The 21033-nt window shown below is 38.3% G+C and overlaps 1 protein-coding gene across 1 annotated transcript; it reads right to left on the bottom strand.

Annotated features, from left to right (window-relative positions):
* Nucleotides 1–13579: 13579 nt before the first annotated feature.
* Nucleotides 13580–20513, bottom strand: LOC107824425 (transcriptional activator TAF-1-like). Its single transcript, NM_001326131.1, is given in 13 exon segments — nt 13580–14105; nt 14214–14339; nt 14470–14547; nt 14685–14926; nt 15427–15475; nt 15577–15625; nt 15793–15926; nt 16073–16129; nt 16763–16843; nt 16958–17050; nt 17140–17184; nt 17386–17553; nt 20333–20513. Coding segments are annotated over 12 exon segments (1248 nt in total). The 5' UTR covers nt 17446–17553; nt 20333–20513; the 3' UTR covers nt 13580–13871.
* Nucleotides 20514–21033: the final 520 nt, after the last annotated feature.

The following is a 21033-nucleotide window of genomic DNA, read 5'->3' as shown; positions in this document are numbered from 1 at the left end:
TAAACACATAACAAGTAGTTGACCTTCGTTTGTCCAGATCACCTGCAAAATCTGAGTCACAATATCCAACTACAGACCGATTGCCTTCCTGCTCAAAAACTAACCCAACATCTGCAGTACTATGAATATACCGTAGAATCTATTTCACAGCTTGCCAATGCTCCTTTCCTGGATTATGCATATATCTGCTAATAACTCTAACGGCTTGTGAAATGTCAGGTCTCGTACAAACCATTGCATACATCAAGCTACCAACAGCATTTGTGTATGGTACCCTTGACATATACTCCTGTTCAATTTCATCCTTTGACGACATAGTAGTACTTAGCTTAAAATGGGGAGCAAGTAGGGTACTAATTGGCTTAGTCTTCTTATCTATGCCAAAACACTGTAGTACTCTCTTCAAATATTCTTTCTGAGATAAACAGTGTTTCTTTGAACGTCTATCTCTTATTATCTCCATGCCAAGAATTTTCTTTGCCTCACCCAGATCCTTCATCTCGAACTCCTCCTTCAGTTGAATCTTCAACTTATCAATTTCTTCCGAATTCTTGGAAGTTATCAATATATCATCAACATATAGGAGAAGATATACAAAGGAACCATCATTAAGTTTGCGCAAATACACACAATGATCGTATTTGCTTCTCTTTATCCTTGCCGCAACATAAACTTGTCAAATCGCTTGTACCATTGTCTAGAAGATTGTTTCAATCCGTACAGCAATTTTTCAAGTTTGCATACCATATTTTCTTTTCCAACAACTTTGAATCCTTCTGGCTGAGTCATGTAGATTTCCTCCTCCAAGTTTCCATGTAAAAACGCAGTTTTTACATCCATCTGAACTAGTTCCAAATCCAACTGTGCTACCAAAGTCAACATAATTCTAATGGAGGAATGTTTTACAACTGGAGAAAATACTTCATTGTAATCAATTCCCTCCTTTTGAGCATATCATTTGGCCACCAATCTTGCTTTGTAGCGAACATCTTCTTGGTTAGAAAATCCTTCTTTCTTTGCAAATACCCATTTGCACCCAATTGCTTTCTTTCCCTTCGGGAGATTGGCCAATTTCCATGTATGATTCTGATGAAGGGATTGCATTTCTTCATTCATGGAAATCCTCCACTTATCTTTTTCTGAACTTTGGATTGCATCTTTATAAGTGGTAGGAACACTGTCAGCTACAATTGAGGTTGCACAAGCAACCGTCTCTATGAGACGAACAAGTTTCGTTATTGTCCTTTTTGGCCTGTTGGTTGCTATTGATTCAAGTTGTTGTCGAGGTTCCTGAGTTGGAATCTCCCTCTCTACTGGCTCTTCTTCCAGAGGGTAATCTTCATTTGTTTCCTCCTCTGCTTCTTGCGTAGGAAAAATAAATTTTCCCTCAAACTCCACCTGCTTTGATGCACCACCAGTTTGTTTGACATCTTCAACTGTCACCTTATTTGTTATGGCAGATTCATCAAAGGTAACATCTCTGCTGAATATAATATTCCTTGTCTCTGGATACCATAAGCGGTATCCTTTGACTCCAGAAGTAATCCCCATAAATATAGCCTTCTTTGCTCTCGGATCCAATTTTGACTCTTTCACATGATAGTATGCAATTGAGCCAAACACGTGCAAAGAGTCATAATCTACAGCAGGTTTTCCATACCATTTTTCAAATGGTGTCTTGCCATCAATGGCAGCAGTTGGTAGACGATTAATGAGGTGGCATGCATATGTAATTGCCTCAGCCCAAAATTCTTTGCCCAAGCCAGTATTGGACAACATACACCGTACATTCTTCAGTAAAGTCCGGTTCATACGTTCTGCCATTCCATTCTGTTGTGGTGTATGTCTGACAGTGAAGTGTCGGACGATGCCATCATTTTCACAGACCTTATTAAAATGATCATTTTTGTATTCACCTCCATTGTCTGTGCGAATACACTTGATCCTCCTGCCTGTTTGATTCTCCACCATCGTCTTCCATTTGAGAAAAATTCCCAACACTTCATCTTTCCTCTTCATTGTATACACCCACACTCTTCGGAAAAAATCATCAACAAAGGTTACAAAATAGTGCTTCCCACCCAATGAAGGTGTTTTGGAAGAGCCCCAAACATCAGAGTGTACATAATCCAAAATGCCTTTAGTATTATGGATCGCTGTACCAAATTTAACCCTTGTCTGTTTTCCTTTGACACAATGCTTGCAAAACTCCAAGTTGCAAGTATTTACACCTTTTAACAATCTTTGATTATATAGAGCTTTCAAGGATTTCCCTCCAGCATGTCCCAAGCGCATGTGCCATAGCCTGGTCGCTTCTGCCTCTTTCTCATCACTAGATGTCACTGTCGCTGTTCCAATAACTGTATTATCACGATAGCGGTACATGTTATTGTTCTTCCGATTGGCCTTCATTACCACTAGTGCACCGGAGCATATTCTCATCACTCCATTTTCTGGAATGATTTTGAACCCTTTTGATTCTAGGGCTCCCACAGAGATGAGATTCTTCTTCAAACCCGGTGCATATCGAACATCTGTTAATGTTCTAATCATTCCATCATGGCTCCTTAATCTTATTGAACCAATACCATATGAGGTAAGAGGGCTGTAATCCGCTGTGTGGATGACTCCATATTCTCCTTCTTGAAAATTTACGAACCAGTCCTTGTTGGGACACATATGATAGCTACAAGCCGAGTCCATCAACCATATATCTGATGATGTTGATAACTCTGTTGTAACTAATGAGAAGTCTGAATCATCACAATCAGCTACATTTGAATCCATAATGGCCTTTCCATTGTTATGTCTGGCCTTATTCTTCAACTTCGGACAGTCTTTCTTCCAGTGCCCCTTTTCTCGACAAAAGGCACATTCATCTTTGCTGGGTCTAGATCTCGACTTGGATCTTCCCTTCTTAGTCCTCGTTTGATTTTGAGGACGACCCCTCATAATTAGTGCTTCTCCTTCTCCGCCCTTCTGTTTTTCTCCCTTTCTTTGTTCATAGCTGTACAAAGCCGAACAAACTTCTCTGAGAGAAATTTCGTCATTTCTATGGAGTAGAGTAGTTTCAAGGTGCTCGTACTCATTAGGAAGTGACCCCAACAACATCAAGGCCAAGTCACCGTCATCAAAAGTTGCATCCATATTTTGCAAATCTGTGACCAACTTATTGAAACTGGTGATATGTTCATTCATTGTGGAACCAGGAACATAGGTGAAGCGAAACAGTCTCTTCTTCATGTACAATTTATTTTGACTGTTTTTCTTCAAAAATTTATCCTCCAGTGCTTTCCATAATTTACTTGCAGAAGTTTCCTTTGTGTATGGATATTTCTGCTCTCTAGCAAAGTAGGATCGAATGGTACCGCAAGCAACACGATTGATAATTTTCCAATCTTCTTCTCCAATAACATCTGGCTTCTTTTCTTCAATGGCAAGATCTAGCCCTTGTTGAAAAAGAACATCTAGAACCTCGCCTTGCCACATCCCAAAATGTCCTGACCCGTCAAAAATTTCTACCGCAAATTTCGCATTTGACACAATTCTTGTCATAAGCGAAGATGCCAATGATGACGTATTATTGACACTTGATGTAGATTCTTCTTGTTTATCGTCTCCCATTTTGACACAAATATTATTTAGTAGCTGACGACACAAATCAAGATTATTTCCTTTCTGGTGTGGAAGATCAGATTAAGCTGCAACCACATAGCATACTCAAACAGAACCTTGACTCAGTTACCAAGATAGATCTTTTCTGATGTGAAAGATCAGACTATGCTGCAACCACAGAGCATACTTAGACAGTATCTTGGCTTTGATACCAATTGTAGCGGAAGCCAAATGTATATAGTGTGAATGAGTCACAATTACTATGCCAAAAATTATGACAACCACTAAATAATAAACAAGACAATAAGACAACAATAAAGGAACACCAGAATTTACGAGGTTCGACCAATTTTGCCTACTTCCTCGGACACAATCAATATTTTATTCCACTCCAAAATTACAAGTGAAATAATACTAAAGAGAGAAGATACAAATGTCTTAAGAAGATAAAAAAGGCAAATGAGAGGTGTAGTTTAATCCTAAACATTTGACCTCCTTTTATAGGGTAAAATTCCCATTCAAAATTGTCATCCACCGATGTGAGACTTTTGACAATTTCAACAAAGGAAGAGAAATAGAATGGAGTCCCCTCTTATTAAATCAATTATGAAAATCGTCTAAAAAACTGGTAATTTCTCAAAATTAATGCAGATTTTATTAAAAATAGAATAAAATAGTTGTAAAGGACCATATAAGCAATATCAATTAGTTAAGATTAAAGTTTAGTTGTTAAATTTACACTTACATGAGTCCGCGTATTTTAAGAGTTTTTAAAATTTGATTAGAGAATATTCTAGTTGTTCTCTTAATTTGTCTATTAAGTCAAATTTAGTTTGTCGTACTACTGAAATGCATGTCAATGAAGCGAAATGGATACATTGGTTGATCAAATATAACAAGCCTCAATTAATTAATTCATTGATTGATTAATTATAGGCATAAAGAATCAGAGTAAAAGAAGTTGGAGCTAGGATGCAAAATTATAGTATTCAATATGAGTTCACGTGAATTTACTAATTTTTGTCCAAACATTATATTTGCATGATCAAATTTACTAAACATATAAGAATATTTATCTTGGAGCTCAATTTGTTGTTTTGATTATCATATTATATTTTAATTTGAAATCGTTAAATTTCAAATCCTGAAATAGCTAGCCTTAGAAACACACCATACGCCAATCTTTAACTTTATAAAAATATATGATGCGTTGTCTCTGCATGGTAGTCTCATAGTTTATCATGTGCTTCTCTAACTTTTGCCCATGAAATAACAGACATGATTGTTTCCAGATCTAAGTAAGAAATAGTTCTTTAGATTTGTGCCATGTTCAATTTAGAAACTTATATTATGTTTTCCAATTTCTTTTAGTGTATAAACATAGTTTGACTTTGCGTTTTGACATTGAATGATATTTTCATAAGGCATTTTCCGGCTAAGAACTAGACTAGTATTATTTTCGTCTTTTTTTTTTCTCCTCGCTAGACTTGTATTATCCAAGCGACAAAATTTGGGTGTTCTCAAGTTACGCAAGATTTTCACCATAAATTTTCAAATATATTCTCAATTATTGATATCACGATTGTTTTCGCTAAGAGTGTATAATAAAATAAAATAACGTAAAAGGATTCAACCCAAGATCAATGATACCAACATTACAACATCAACAACAACATACCGAGTCTTATCCCATACCGTAGGGTATGGGGAGATTAGTGTGTACGCAGACCTTACCCTACCTTGTGAGGATAGAGAGTTTGTTTCTAATAGACCCTCGGCTCAGGAAAGTATAAGCACCACATTAATGAAAATATAGACAAGAAGAGACATTACCAAAAAGCCATATAAAAGCAGAATAAAAATAACAAGATATTAAGGTAATCGACAATGAAAGAAAACTACGGTTAGTCATAAAAACCTACTGCCCACAGAAAGCGAGACTGCGTGCCAATACTAATGTTATGAACACTCTAGACTACATACTCTACTACCCTAATTCTCGACCTCCATACCTTCATATCAAGGGTCATGTCCTCGGTCACTTGAAGTTGTGTCATGTCTTGCCTAATCACTGATCCCTACCTCTTCTTTGGCCTACATCTACCTCTCTGTAGGCCCTCCAATGTCAACCTCTCACACCTACTCACCGGGACGTCTGTGCTCCTCCTCCTCACATGACCAAAACACCTAAGCCGCGCTTCCTGCATCTTGTCCTCAACAGGGGCCACACCCACATTGTCACGAATAACCTCATTTTTGATCCTATCTAATTTGGTGTGCCCGCACATCCATTTCAACATCCTCATCTCTGCTACCTTCATCTTCTTGACATGAGCGATCTTGACTGGCCAACTCTCAGCCCCATATAACATCGTTGGTCTGACCACCACTTTATACAACTTACCCTTAAGTTTCGGTGGCACCTTCTTGTCACATAAATACCAGAAGCGAGTATCCATTTCATCCATCCCGCCCCAATACGATGTGTGACATCTTCATCAATCTCCCCATCTCCTTGAATAATAGACCCAAGGTACTTAAAACTCCCTTTCCTAGGGATGAACTACGAGTCCAGCCTCACCTCCCCTTCCCCCTTGAGTCTCGCTACTGAACTTACACTCCAAGTATTCTGTCTTGGTCCTGCTCAACTTAAAACTTTTAGATTTCAGGGTCTGCCTCCATACCTCTAATTGCGCGTTCACAACGTCTCGCGTCTCGTCAATCAATACAATATCGTCTGCAAATAGCATACACCACGGCACCTCCCCTTAGATGTGGTGCGTCAGTACGTCCATCACCAGAGCAAACAAAAAAAGGTTGAGTGCCGACCCTTGATGCAACCCCATCATAACCGAAAAATGGTCCGAGTCCCCACCCACCATCCTCACTCGGGTCTTTACTCCATCATACATGTCCTTAATCAACCTAACATAGGCAACAGGTACACCTCGAGCCTTCAAACATCTCCACAAAACCTCCCTCGGAACTTTATCGTACACCTTTTCTAAGTCGATGAACACCATATGCAAGTCCTTCTTTCTCTCCCTATACTGCTCCATCAATCTCCTAACAAAGTGAATTGCTTCTGTAGTCCAACGCCCTGGCATAAATCCAAACTGGTTCTCGGAAATAGACACCCTCTTCCTCACCCTTAGCTCTACCACTCTTTCCCAGATTTTCATAGTATGGCCAAGCAGCTTGATACCCCAATAGTTATTGCAATTTTGGATATCACCCTTGTTCCTGTATACAGGAACCACCGTGCTCCACCTACACTCTTCGGACATCTTCTTCGTTCTAAAAATGACATTAAATAACCTAGTGAGCCACTCCAAGCCTACCTTGCCCGCACTCTTCCAAAACTTCGTCGGAATTTTATCCGGCCCGGTCGCTTTGCCCCTACTCATCTTACACATAGCCCCCTCAACTTCATCAACTCTAATCCGCCTACAATACCCAAAGTCACAACGACTCTCGGAGAGTTCCAAATCACCCAGAACAATACTCCTGTCCTCCTCCTTATTCAAGAGACTATGGAAATAGGTCTGCCTTCTCCGATGGATAAGCCCCTCATCTAACAAAACTCTACCTTCTTCGTCCTTGATGCACTTCACTTGGTCCAAGCCACGCGCCTTGACTAACCTGAACAACCTCTTATTCTCACCTCGACTCTCGAGTTCCTCATTATTGTTGGTATTGAAATAATTAATTTTAATTAAAAAATCCCACAAAAGGAAGTACAGCGTTTGGCTGGTCGCATCGGCATTAAGTAATACCCGCAATGTTACTTATCAAAACTCCCTCTTTAAGTTATACAAAAATCTATATACACATGAAAAGAATATTGTAGAATAGAATAACATGTACAATAATGTTCAGTCACCATAAGTAGTTTGTGTATAATGATCTCTTTATTATTAATTGTTGCATGCATGAAAATCCTTTATTTTTTTAAATTTATTATTGTATACACAATCTCAGCATTATAATCTCTAATAATTGAATGATTGAATCCTATTTGAATCGAAAAATGTAGTTGTTCATAATTACAAGTCGCCAATTTTCATTTGTCTCTACGAATGACTCACTTGGGACAGGTTTACCTTTCAATTCTTACGTCCAAAACACATACACATCCAAATATCAAATTTGCGCACTTCACGGCTGTATATGTTTGGAGTATATACACATAAACAACACGAACAGATTGGATTGGGATAGGAAACTGGACAAGGAAATAAAATTCCAATCATTCGGATTTCCTTTTCTATAATACTTCTCCCTTGAAAAAAAACAAGAAATATGATTAATTGAGCAGACCCCTATTTTAATAAAGGACAATCCGATGCACTAAACTCTCGCTATGCGCGGGTCCAAAAAATATCGGACCACAAAGATCTATTGTACGCATATCCCTATTTTAATTCAAAGGAAAAATAGACTCAGAAGGGAATCCCATCTTTGTATTATCAATTGGGAATTTTTTTCTGAAGACTATGATTTCTCAAAATTGATGCAGATCTAACTAGGGGTGTACATAGGTCGGGTTGGTTCGAATTTTTCAATTATCAAACCAAACCAAACCAATAGTGTCGGGTTTTTAAATTTATAAACCAAAACAAACCAACAAAGTAAGGTTTTTCAATATCGGTTTTTCTCGGGTTTTCGGATTTTTTCGGGTTTTCTAATTTTTTTCCGCTAAAGTCTTCATAGCATAAAATATATAACTTTTACTCCAAATATTTCTTAAGTCCTAGTAAAATACAACTATATGTGTTTTCCAAAAAATTAACACAATAATATGAGATAAGTCATAGAATTATACTAAAATATTCAATAACAAAGATAAAATAATAAAATTACATAAAATAAATATTGCTAATTAATAAGCCATAATAAAAATTAACATAATCTAAAAATACTATATAGGTCATGCTAAAATAAGTATAGCTAATAAGTACTAATATTAATTACATAACTAAGCACTAAAGAAAAAGATAAACTAAGTTATGCATTTTCATTATAAACCAATGTAAAACTAAAATAATTATCCAACACTATCGTCATTCCTAGTATTGAATTGAATTTCTTTTGTTAGCATTAGTATTGATTTGAACTTTGTTTGAGTTACTACATTTATGGGTTATAAAATTTATTTACCATTCAAGAATGTTAAGTCTAAACTTGAAATAATACGTTAAAAGATAAAATTGTGAAAACGTTTAAGAAATATTTATAAATTATATTACAATAAATACTTATATGTATAAAATATTTTTAAAAATTATATAAATGTACTATCGGGTTGGTTTGGTTTCGGTTTGACTTTTTTAGTTAAAATCAAACTAAACCAATTATGGTCGGGTTTATTTTCCAATACCAAACCAAATCAAACCAAAACACATTAGGTTTTTTTTTCGATTTGACTCGGATTATCGATTTGGTGCGATTTATCGATTTTCTTTGTACACCCCAAGATCTAACTAAGAATAAACATAATGGTTAGTTCGAAAGGATCATATAAGCAATATGAACTAGTTAGGATTACGGTTTAAATTGTTAATGTTACATCTACATTAGATCCGTGTGTTTGTCTAGAGTTCCTTAATCATATGTATATATGTAGTACGAGATGGAATATATATATCTGAATAGAGCAAATTGATTGATAAATTATTGGCAAAAGGAATATAATCCATCTGTATAGTGAAGTCTAAATCAGAGTAAAAGAAGTTGGAAAAGGTACGGAAGTTCGAGTCAGACACATCTTATTAAATAATTGCTGGATCTTCTTCTACACGGGAGTCTCATAATCTAGCATGTGCTTGTCTAACTCTGACCTATGAAATATGAACATGTTTGTCCCTCATCTAAATAAGAAATAGTAATACTTCTTTAGATCTGTGCCATGTTCAAAGACAGACTTCACTATGTAAATCATGTTTCTAACTTCTTTTAGTGCACATATAATATACAGTACTTACTTATTGTTTGGACTTTGGACATTGAATTTTTCAAGACATTTTCCGGCTAAGAGTCGGACTAGTATAATCCAAGGGGTCATTTGGTCCACATAATAAAGAAAAATATAATCCACGATAAAATGTGAAATTATTTAATATCTTGCTTTATTTTATTTCTGATATAGGTAATTCGGGGATGTGTTATACCACAAAGTAAACAGATTCATCCTAAAACCAGGGATACTATCTTAACAGGGAGTGACTAGTGACTACTCTCCTAAATTTTCATCTGAAAGGGAGAACCCTATCATTTAACTTTAGCAACTTCTAAGGAATAAGCTGTATTACCTAATTAGAGCATTTCAAACTCTAAAATAACTTTTGTTGAGCAATTCATTCTCTATCTTCTTTCTGGCTCTATAAAAGCTTCCACCTATGACCTATGAAAGGAAGACCAAGGCCATCTCAGAATTTGACAACAGAAATCAAAAGAACGGACATATATACGGTTGCGCCTCCTGAAGTATTATCCCGTGCACCAGGCAATAATGTGTAACATTTAAGATAAGAGGCATTAGAGACGGCTATGGAGCGAGACGAGGCAAATCATAAACAGGTTAGGACACGAGCGCTCTTATTCTGGGCAACGCGTGTTAAAACATTCTTTTGAAAATCAGAAGCGACGCAAGACAGATACAAATCCAACAAGAATTAACAAGTTTTATTATTTAAATTCAGTCATGTTTAGCTAAATGACTATCGAAGATAAGAACATACAAGAACAACAACAACAAACCCAGTAATTTTTCACAAGTGGGGTCTGGAGAGGTAAGATGTACGCAGCCTTACCCCTACCCCTGGAAGAGCAGAGAGGTTGTTTCCGATAGACCCTCGACTAGAGAACGACCGAAAAAGGAAAGGTAATTGCAACAAGTAGGAATAACAGCAAGATGAAAAAAGATCGAATCCAAAAATGCAGTCAAACTCTAGGTAGTAATAGCCATCTATGAATAAAAGATATCATACTAACACTAATGCTAGCGAACTGAGTAAGACAAAGAGAAACGCTCGACTACCTACGAACCTTCTACCCTAATCTTTGACCTCCACACCTCCTGTCTAGTCTAGGGCCATGCCCTCAGTCAGCTCCAACTGCGCCATGTCCCGCCTAATAACCTCTTCCCAAGACTTCTTAGGCCTACCTCTACCCCTCATGCTGCCCACCGAGGCTAACCTCTCGCACCTTCTAACTGGGGCTTCTATACTTCTCCTTTTAACATGCCCGAACCATCTCAACTTCGCCTCCCGCATCTTATCCTCCACAGGGGCCACTCCCACCTTTTCCCGAATAACTTCATTTCTAATCTTATCCAACTGAGTATGTCCACATATCCACCTCAATATCTTCATCTAAGGTACTTTTAGCTTCTGGGTATGAGAGTTCTAGATTGGCCAACACTCTACTCCATACAACATAGTCGGTCTAACTACAACTTTGTAGAACTTACCTTTAAGTCTTAGCGACACATTCTTATCACACACGACACCGGAAGCGAGCCTCCACTTCATCCATCCTGCTCCGATACGATGCGTGACATCTTCATCAATCTCCCCGTTACCTTGTATTATAGATCCAAGATACTTGAAACTCTTGGGGATGACTTGCGTATCAAGCCTCATCTCCATATCCCCTTCCTAGGTACCATTGCTGAACTTGCACTCAATGTTTCCATATTGGTCCTGCTCAACTTGAAACCCTTAGACTCTAGGGTCTTCCTCCAAACCTCCAGCCTCTCGTTAACACCACCCCGCACCTCGTCAATTAAAACTATGTCATCACCAAATAACATACACCATGGTACCTCACCTTGAATGTGTCTCGTCAATGCGTCCATTGCCAAGGAAAATAGGAGTGGACTAAGAGTTGATCCCTGGTGCAACCCCATCATAACCGGAAAGTGTTCCGAGTCTCCTCTCGCTGCCCTAACCCGAGTTTTAGCTTCATCATACATGTCCTTAATTACCCTAATGTAGGCTGCTGGGACCCCTTTAGCCTCCAAGCACCGCCAGAGCACTTCTCTCGGGATTTTGTCATATGCTTTCTCTAGGTCAATGAACACCATGTGCAAGTCTTTCTTTATCTCCCTATACCGCTCCACCAATCTCCTCACAATGTGAATGACTTCCATAGTCGAATGCCCTGGCATAAAACCGAACTGGTTCTCAGAAAAGGACACACTGGTCCTCACCCTCACTTCAACCACCCTCTCCCAAACTTTCATAGTATGGCTTAGCAACTTAGTCCCTCTATAATTCTTGCAACTTTGGATATCGTCATTATTTTTTTATAGATGAATCATCGTACTCCACCTCCAATCATCAGGCATCTTCTTTGTCCTAAAAATGACGTTGAACAACCTAGTGAGCCATTCCAAACCTGCCCTACCCGCATTCTTCCAAAATTCCACAGGTATTTCATCTGGCCCAGTAGCTCTACCACTGTGCATCTTACGCGTAGCCCCCTCGACCTCCTCTACTCTTATGCGCCTACAATACCCGAAATCCCGGCACATTTCGGAGTGCTCCAAGTCGCCCAGTACAATGTCCCTTTCACCCTCTTCGTTCAGGAGTTTATGGAAATATGTCTGTCATCTTCGTCTAATCTGTCCCCACGGTGTAGGATAATACTGGGTATGTTGTTGTATCTTCGTATAATCTGAACCTCTTCCATCAAAACTCTACCTTCCTCATCTTTGATACACTTAACTTGATCCAAATCACGGGTCTTCCTCTCTCTCACCTTGGCTAGCATGTATAGCTTCTTGTCCCCGCCTTTGGCCTCAAGCTCTTCATACAAAAGCCCAAACGCCGCAGTAACCGCTAACTTCGCCTCCTTCTTATCCCTCCTATACCCCTCCCTGTTCATCCTCTTCGCCTCCTCGTCCATGCTCTCTATAAGCGTCAAGTACGCCGCTTGCTTGGCTTCCACCTTTCTCTTGTACCTTCTCGCTCTACCACCAGTCACCTTTGTGCCCGCTAGAGAAACCCTTCGAGACCCCTAACACTTCTCTCGCAACTACTCTAATACACTCCGTTGTCGTGGTCCACATACAGCTCGAGTCCCCACTGCTTCTCCAGGCTCCCATAGCCAACAACTTCCCCAACTCCTGCGCTTTGTCACTAGTCAAAGTACCCCACCTGATCCTAGGTTGACCATACACAACCCTCTTCCTCCTCTTCCTCACGATCTCTAAGTCCATCACCAATAATCTATGCTAAGTCGTGAGATTCTCGCTTGGTATAACCTTGCAATCCATGCAAAAAATCCTATCGCACTTCTAGATGAGTAGATAATCAATTTGAGTCTTGGCCAACGAACTCCGAGGAATGTAACCAAGTGCTCCTCCCTTTTCGGAAAATACGAGTTGGCAATCATCAAATCAAAGGCTTTAGCACAGTCCAACAACGAAGTACCTCCTCCGTTCCTAACTCCAAAGCCAAAGCCGCCATGCACACCGTCATACCCCTCAGATGTCGCCCCAATGCGACAATTGAAGTCATCTCCTATGAATAACTTCTCGGTGAGCGGAATGCCACGTATCGACCTGTCAAATTCTTCCCAGAAGTGCCTCTTAATCTCCCCGTCCAAACCCACTTGAGGCGCGTAAGCACTAATCACATTTACTTGTGTTCTTATCTAATCGAAGATAAGAACATAAGTAAAAGAAAACTTCAACGAGACAAGGTAGGCCTATGCGGCATAAGCGGTTAAAATAGAAAAATTGCTAGTGAAAAGGTATGACGGGTTAAAGTTTTTCAAGTATACTAGATAGAGACTTCAGACTCTCAAGTATACCAAGCAACTCTTAGCAATTGATGCTTAGAGCACAAAGATGGTTTATCCAACAGTAGGAAATAACATCATAAACATTACAGTGTTTATCAAGTCAGATTTCATCATCCAAACCAAGACCTTTCAGTTCCATAGCTTTCCTCAATCAAAGCTTATACATGTCGAAGATTACAAACTTACATAAACTATTATGGCCAACATCCCTCTCTGAGGTGAAAAGGGGGAAAAAGTGAAGAAAAGGAAAGTATAAAAGCACACATCAGTTCTTCCGACATCTACAATTAGGTAAAATTAGAATCCTGTAAGTTCCATAATCCTATTTAGCTGTTCCATTCTGTTACTCACCCGCGGTTAGCAGTAACTTTGGACTTATAATTACGCCAAAATTACATAATCAGACTAAAACGTAAGACGACGAAGTTGGGGGGTTGTACCATTGATCACCCAGCAGCCACTGCATCAGTTCTGGGGCTGGAATCGAGTAGTTGATGAAGCTTTGCTCCAGAACTATTGTTCTCATAAACTTCACTCTCCTCGTTTGCTCTATTTAAGGAACCAGAGTTATTGACTCTTGCTAGTAGGTTTGCGGTGCCTACAGGTTGCACCCTCTTATCATCAATCTTACCTAAACTCACTTCTTCTGTCGGGCTTAGCTGTTCATTGTTCAGTTTCTCCTGCGCATTCCGAAAAATGATTAGCATTTCAGATTAAAAAACCCCAGGAAAGTGATTCAACAGCAATCAAACCGCTGGAAGAGAATTTGAGATGGGACAAACTTATACCATTAAAGCAGCATTTTCTAGCTTAAGTTTCTCCGAGTTCTCCATTAATTTGTTTATCTCAGATTTGAGTGTCATGTTTTCCCCTGTTAAAGACTGAACTCGTATTGCCAATTCTTCAGCTTCAGCCTGAAGGATCGGGGAAACAAAGAACAGTATGAATATCAGAAATGGTAAGCAGCCACGTTGAAACAAACGCCATATAAATGTAAATCAACAACCATAGCTTCCATTCGCCGTGTGCACACTGCCCTTTTACCTGTTTTCTCAATCTTGATCGCCTTGCAGATTCCCGATTAGACTGTTTCCTTTTCTCCCGCTTCAGCTCACGTTCATTCTGAACATAATTGCATGACAGGAATTAGGTTCAGATGCAAAAAAGATTTCTCACCAAATTCAGTAAGAACTGCAGACACCTGGAGGTCGCTATGACATAAAAAAATCAAAGTTCACCTGATACTTGTGCTAATATACCTGTAACCAGGCTTCATTTGGCAGTGCAGGGCTGAGTTGTGAAACATTAGTTGGGCTAGCTTTCAAATGTGTACTAGCAGGATTTCTCATTTCCAAAGTTGTTGTCATGCTAGGAGAAAGTACAGTTCCCATCACTTTCTCCTCTACCTTACCAGGACGAACAACCACAATTGTCTTCTCAGAATCATTATTTACTTCCCCAGTAGGTTGACATCGTCGTAAGTGACTCTTACTATCACCAGCTGTTTAAAATCGAAGAACAGACAGATCAGCAAATGAAATCAAGCATATTACTTTTATGTACTCCAAAAAAGATAACAGTGATTAAAAAATCAAATATCTACAGCAATGAGGAAAAGGAATGTCCATGAATACACCAAAATTCCCCCAAAATAACCAATGATGCTAACACCAGAATGGGTGGAAAGATCTACAAGAAAAAGGTATAGAAGTTTGCTCAAGATGTCTTCCAGACAGTTCTATAAAGGTTAAAAGCTGAATTTACTGTAGCAACAAGCCTTTAAGAAGCCCTTTGCCATTTGCAATGTACCACGACTAGACAAGTACTTTTATTGCATGTCATATACCGCAATTCTCAAAAGCCTAGCATATCAAACACTCAAGTAGGAAACGATCGGAAAATTGGAAATTTCACAGTCCGAGGCAGAGTTGTTTCACTAGTAATTCTTTTTCTTTTGAAACTGTTAATTAAATCAAAGATTGAGAGAGATCAAACTCTTACAGTTATCAGGAGTTGTCCCACGGCTTCGTTTCTTACTTCTCTCACTGACCTAGAATACAAGAAGAAGAAATCAGTATCCACTGCTTTCATTCGATGCAAATAAATCTACTTAATTGAGATGCATAGATTTATCGTAAGAAAAGAACATACCCCAGCTCCATTTGTGTCACTTCCATCAGTTGAACCTTCAGTGTCCCCACTGGCCACAACATAAAAACTGAAATTTAGTTTAACTGGTTCAAAAAGAAGAATTACAAAATGTAATCCTCAATGCAGGACCAGAAATGGAAAATAATCAGACACTGCGAAAGTTGAGCATTGTCCTGAAATAACTGAACAAGATCTTTAATTTATTAAATCACAAACCTCTGTGAATTTCCATGGTCCGTTCCACCCTCAATGTTGTCAGCACTGCCATTTCCTAGTGACATTGCCAGCAAGCCTCGATCAGAATTCTCTGAAGACTTAGCAGATGCATCCAAACTCAAAGAAGCACCATCCTACACAATGTAGAGTGATTTAGTCTATATCAAATTCCTGGGTCATACAAATACATTGAGCTAATGGTAATAAATCAGACAATGAAGCCATTCTCGAAAAATTAATTTCATACATACTGAAAGGCTTTAAAAACTGGCATACATACCATGGCTTGGCTGACAGCAGGAGATGTTGCCATCCCATGACCTGGAGGGTGAGATCCCTGGAACCAAAAAACAAAACATAAAAACAAATAACAAATAACAATCTGTAAGATGGGCGGTCTATGGTTGTTGCTTAGCCAACACACTGTCGTTACTCTAACATTATGCAGCTATGCCGTCGTGTGCTGAATACATGCATTGTCAAAGCGAGTAATCTCTGTTATAAATGTAATACTTAAAGGAGTCAAACTAAAAAAGCCCTGTTCCCCAAAGACAGGGAACAAATAAAGGTCATTCAAATTTTATACGAGAACTTCAAGACACGATCCACACCAAGTCATAGAGCCAATATGTGTTAATTTTCAGCTGATTAATTGACCAAACTGAGATCCTGTTGCATCATTGTTTTAAGGAACAAGCAAATACCTTCCATCCCAACAGATGAATATCGTACTTATAATGCAGATATTGGACAAATTTTTGTTCAATTTCAAGGGTTATTTTCTGAATCAATTAAGCTGTGCTGTGTTAAAACTGTTTACTTTGTCCCAACACATTGCTTGCTCTATGGTACCACCAGGTCCTAATCACAAATTCCAGGTCAAAGAACTTTACCCAAAACAATAGAAATCAAGGAGCATTTGTTATATTGATCTAAGAATTAAAATAGAACTCTGGGAATGCAAACTCACAATTGGAACTCCAGGATGTGCATAAACGCCACCATGAGCATATATTGCTGCATATGGTGCACCATAAGGTGGTATCATAGGCTGAGAAAGTAAAGGACCGGAGTTAGTCATGAAGCACTTGAAGTCTGACGATTAGATACCTAGCAATTAATATAGTCAAACAACTAAAACAGCAAGATTCTGCCTGGAAAATACCTGTGGCCCCCACATATAAGGGTGAGGGGTATGACCAGGTGCAACGGCTGAATTGAAATATGTAGGTACAGCTACTCGAGGACCATAATATGCCTGAAGAGTTAACCAGTTAAGCCCTTACAATTATCGATAAAACATTACAACTCTCTGTATCTCCAACAAAATGAAAAATTAGTATTGACCTGCATGGCCGCCCAATCAGGATAGACATGGAGATTGCTCTGGTCCTGCCAATGTGAACAAAGAACAACCAGCCAGAGATGAAATTCTAAAATAGTTCACAATATACAAGGAACAGAAGCGTATAGGCATCATCATATGCACAAATCTAGGGTTCTTATGGAGCCAAAGACCATATCAAACCACAGGTCAAGAAAGTCAAATGCCGTATAGTTACTCAAACAATATTTTTTGTCAAATTTGCTTACCGGTGTAGGCGAAGATGATTTCTCAGGCTTAGAAGGTTTTCCGTCCTCACTGTTTCCCATGTATTAGGAACCAACTAGATGCTGTATTAAATTAGAAGTGCAATCAAAATTTCCTTTTGTAGTCACTGATCAGGAGTGTTGTGCCAACTAGCTACAGAAAAGCAAACCCTGTAACCAGAGAGAAATAGAATTCACAACATGAACAAACCGCATAAAAATCCATATATTAATTCAAAAAAAGGATTAAGGTATAGAGTATGTAGGCCAGAAAACTGAGAAAGCAAATGATTTTGTGAAGTTTCTCTTATCCATTCCAATTTATCAAAGTAAAAAGGAAATATTAATATATTAAAGAGAACTCAAGTTGGACAACACATACTACTGTGAGAATTTTCCAAGTTGGACAAAATCGAGTATTTATGTCATGAAACACACATCTGGAGACTGGACTGAACTTATTGCCTGCTGGCATACTAGTGGAGTATATTTTCTCATAGATCATTCTTCACATGTGATCTATCCCATCCCATGGGAGGACTCAACAGAGATGACTTTCTATAATTAACAATGAACATAAAAGAGAAAGCTTAAATAATCAATAGTACAAGATATCCTATTAAGTTAGCTGACTTCATTTTCATAGGCCTGAATTGATGAGACCATGGGAAATTTATCCTACTGAACCTAAAATCCAACCAAATATTGCAGCACATGTTATCCTATGAAATTAGTCTTACAGGAGAATTAAACACGTTTTACATGGTCTTCCCAATTCTCCCTTTAAATTATTGATTTCATCTTTTAACTGACACAACACCATTCACGAATTATGTATATATTGATTCTGTCACATGTAGTTAATACATTCAACACCTTAGAGGATTCTCAAGTTGTTAATGAACATTTGATAGAAAGTCAGTTCCTATATAGCTAATCGATTATTAAAATGCAGAATGTTGGTTACTCAATTGTCAGCGGATACTTCTAACTCCATCCAAGCTTTGACATTTTATGAAGGGTTAATTTGTATACACGCGACAGTGTAAAAGTCATTGACTTAAAAATTAACTGCATATATTTGTGTACTCCACACACAGGCTGTAACCTGAAAAACAAGGAAAGGACGTGCTATAACATGCTAAACCACACTACTAGATAGTGTAAAACTCTATAACTTTAATCTCTTTTTTTTTTGATAACCGTGGTGTCCGGGCCAGCTTGCGCGCACCTCGACTAATTCCACTGGATACCTACCACCTCCCACCAGCAACAGGTACCAGGTAACTCTATCCACCAAGGCTTGGATAGATGGGAAGAAATCACCTAATATTTGCCTCCGCTGGGATTTGAACCTGAGACCTCATTTTGATGTAGCAGCTTATATAAGCCTATACTATAGATACATCAGAATGAATAATCTCAGTTTCCAATTATTCATCCATTTCATTTTACCAAGTTCAATGTTAACCATTTCAGTCAAAATCCAGTCAATTTTTGTTCCATTTAATCCCTCTCGCATGGCCACATAACTTTCAGCAAAGGAAGGTGAAATATTTATCATGTTTACACATTCTCGTGATTTATATCCAAAGGTCACTCTCTTTCCACTAACCTAAGATACATTTCTAACCTCTCTAACAACTCTTAGATGGTTGCTTCCGTGTTGCAAAAGCCCCGCCGGCAGGGGCGGTGAGCCGGTGCTAGAGGAGCGGAAGGGGATTCATTCGAACATCTATCGCCGGAAAATCACAATGTATATACAAGGTTATTTTTTTTTATGTACATATAGCATATGATGATTCCCCTTGATAAAAAGCTAGGTCTTCGCCACTGCCCATAGAAAAGCCAGGCATAACACAAGGGAGGGCTGAAATATCACGTCTCTACCAAATTTTTTTGAAACTTGCCCTTTCTTTTTTTTTTTTGGGATAAGAGGGAAACCGGCAGCCGCTACACTTGATGCGCACTTGGTAAACCTCCTGTGTAATGGCCTTCAAACCAAATTTGCCCTTTCTACCAATTGTTATGGGAAATCTGTGAGATATCATCTCCTACATTTTTTCCAGTACATCCTTCAAAAAGTAATTTCTATTTTTTCTTGCCCGTTCAGAACATTAATCTTACATCACCTCCCCTCTCCCTTCCTCCCCCCCTTCAGCCCCACTCCTCTCTTGAAGGAGCTTCTATGTGCAATACAATCCTCGGCTATCACAAAATTAACTTATTTTCTCGGTAAATAAACTTGCTTTCCCAAAAAAAAAAACATGCTTTCCGGATGCTGATTATGTTGTTAAATTCTCATGTGTGTGTGTGTGTGAATGAGAGAGAAAGAGAGAAATGAAAGTGGGTTCCATGGCAAAGTCCACACACACCCCCACACTCCCCCAGGAGAAAAAAGAAAAGGTAAAAGAGGAAATGTAAGGGGCATAGTCGTAACCTCACAGTCCCCACCTAAAACCCAAGTAAAGACGCAAGCATTACGAAACTTTGAATCTACAGGTTAACTACAATTTTATCCCCGTCAGCCCACCTAAATCACAATCTAGGCTATAACCATCAAAACTAAAAAAACTTAAAAAAAATAATTAGCTGAAATTCCAAATAAACATTCGGAATTCAACATTCCCCATAACTACTCTAAATTCAATAACATTCTCTTCAGCTCAAACTCAATTTCTCACAGCTTCAAGCTCAAGCTTACACTCTCTCTTGTTCCTCCCGTTGTTCCAGTCACAACTATATCTTAATTCTGAATTTTTAATCTCAATCCCGCTCTATATGAGCCCAAAATTAAACGAAAATTAACTAGTGGCAAAAGATATAGCACAAGAACATATATCGTTAATATAGCACAGAAAATTCAAGAGAATTTACAGAGATCAAACTCTAATTCAACTCCATACAAAAAGTAAGGAATTTTTTTGTTACCAAGTAAAATTGAACATACCTCAAACTCTATACACAGAAAGCTTCTGAAGATGCCGGAATTTTGCAGTGAAAAGTTTTAGTGTTTCTGCATTCTTTGTGTAGATTTTCTCTCTCTAAAAGGAACTTAGAAGAAAAGAGAGGAGAATAGAAGAGAAAGGGCGTGTGGCGTGAGCAAAGATAGTAGAGAGAGAGAGAGAGAGAGAGAGAGAGAGAGAGAGAGAGAGAGAAGAAGAAGAAAGAGGGGAGCGCCAAGGCAACATCCACGTCACGATACACGTGTCCGTACTTTAAATAAAGCTTGTACTTATACATTATACCCTGGCATGTATATACGGGTCGCCAGAAAAAAATGTAATACGAGTAGGGATAAAAGGGTTGTGTTACGTGGCCTCTTTAGCAAAATTAGAATTTTTAATTAAGACTCTCCAAGTAGGCGTATATTTGATTATCACAATTACGCCAAGACTTTTAAACAAGTTAATATCGATTCTATGAATTATTACTAATGTAATATTTTTCATTTAAATTCATGAAAGATAAGTTTAGAGACTACCCTTCAATCTTGTTTCGTAATCATTAAGTTTTTTATTGTTTATAAAACTATGATTAACTTCTTTATTTTCATTTATTTATAATAATTTTTTAACTTTGAAGAGAACTATAATTTATTGTTTATAAAACTATGATTAACAATAATTTATTTGACTAATTTTTTTTGTG

The sequence above is a fragment of the Nicotiana tabacum genome, chromosome 19 (genome assembly GCF_000715075.1).
Source record: "Nicotiana tabacum cultivar K326 chromosome 19, ASM71507v2, whole genome shotgun sequence".
Taxonomy (NCBI): domain Eukaryota; kingdom Viridiplantae; phylum Streptophyta; class Magnoliopsida; order Solanales; family Solanaceae; genus Nicotiana; species Nicotiana tabacum.
Note: the sequence above shows the minus strand (reverse complement) of the source record. Positions and strands in the feature narration are given on the sequence as shown.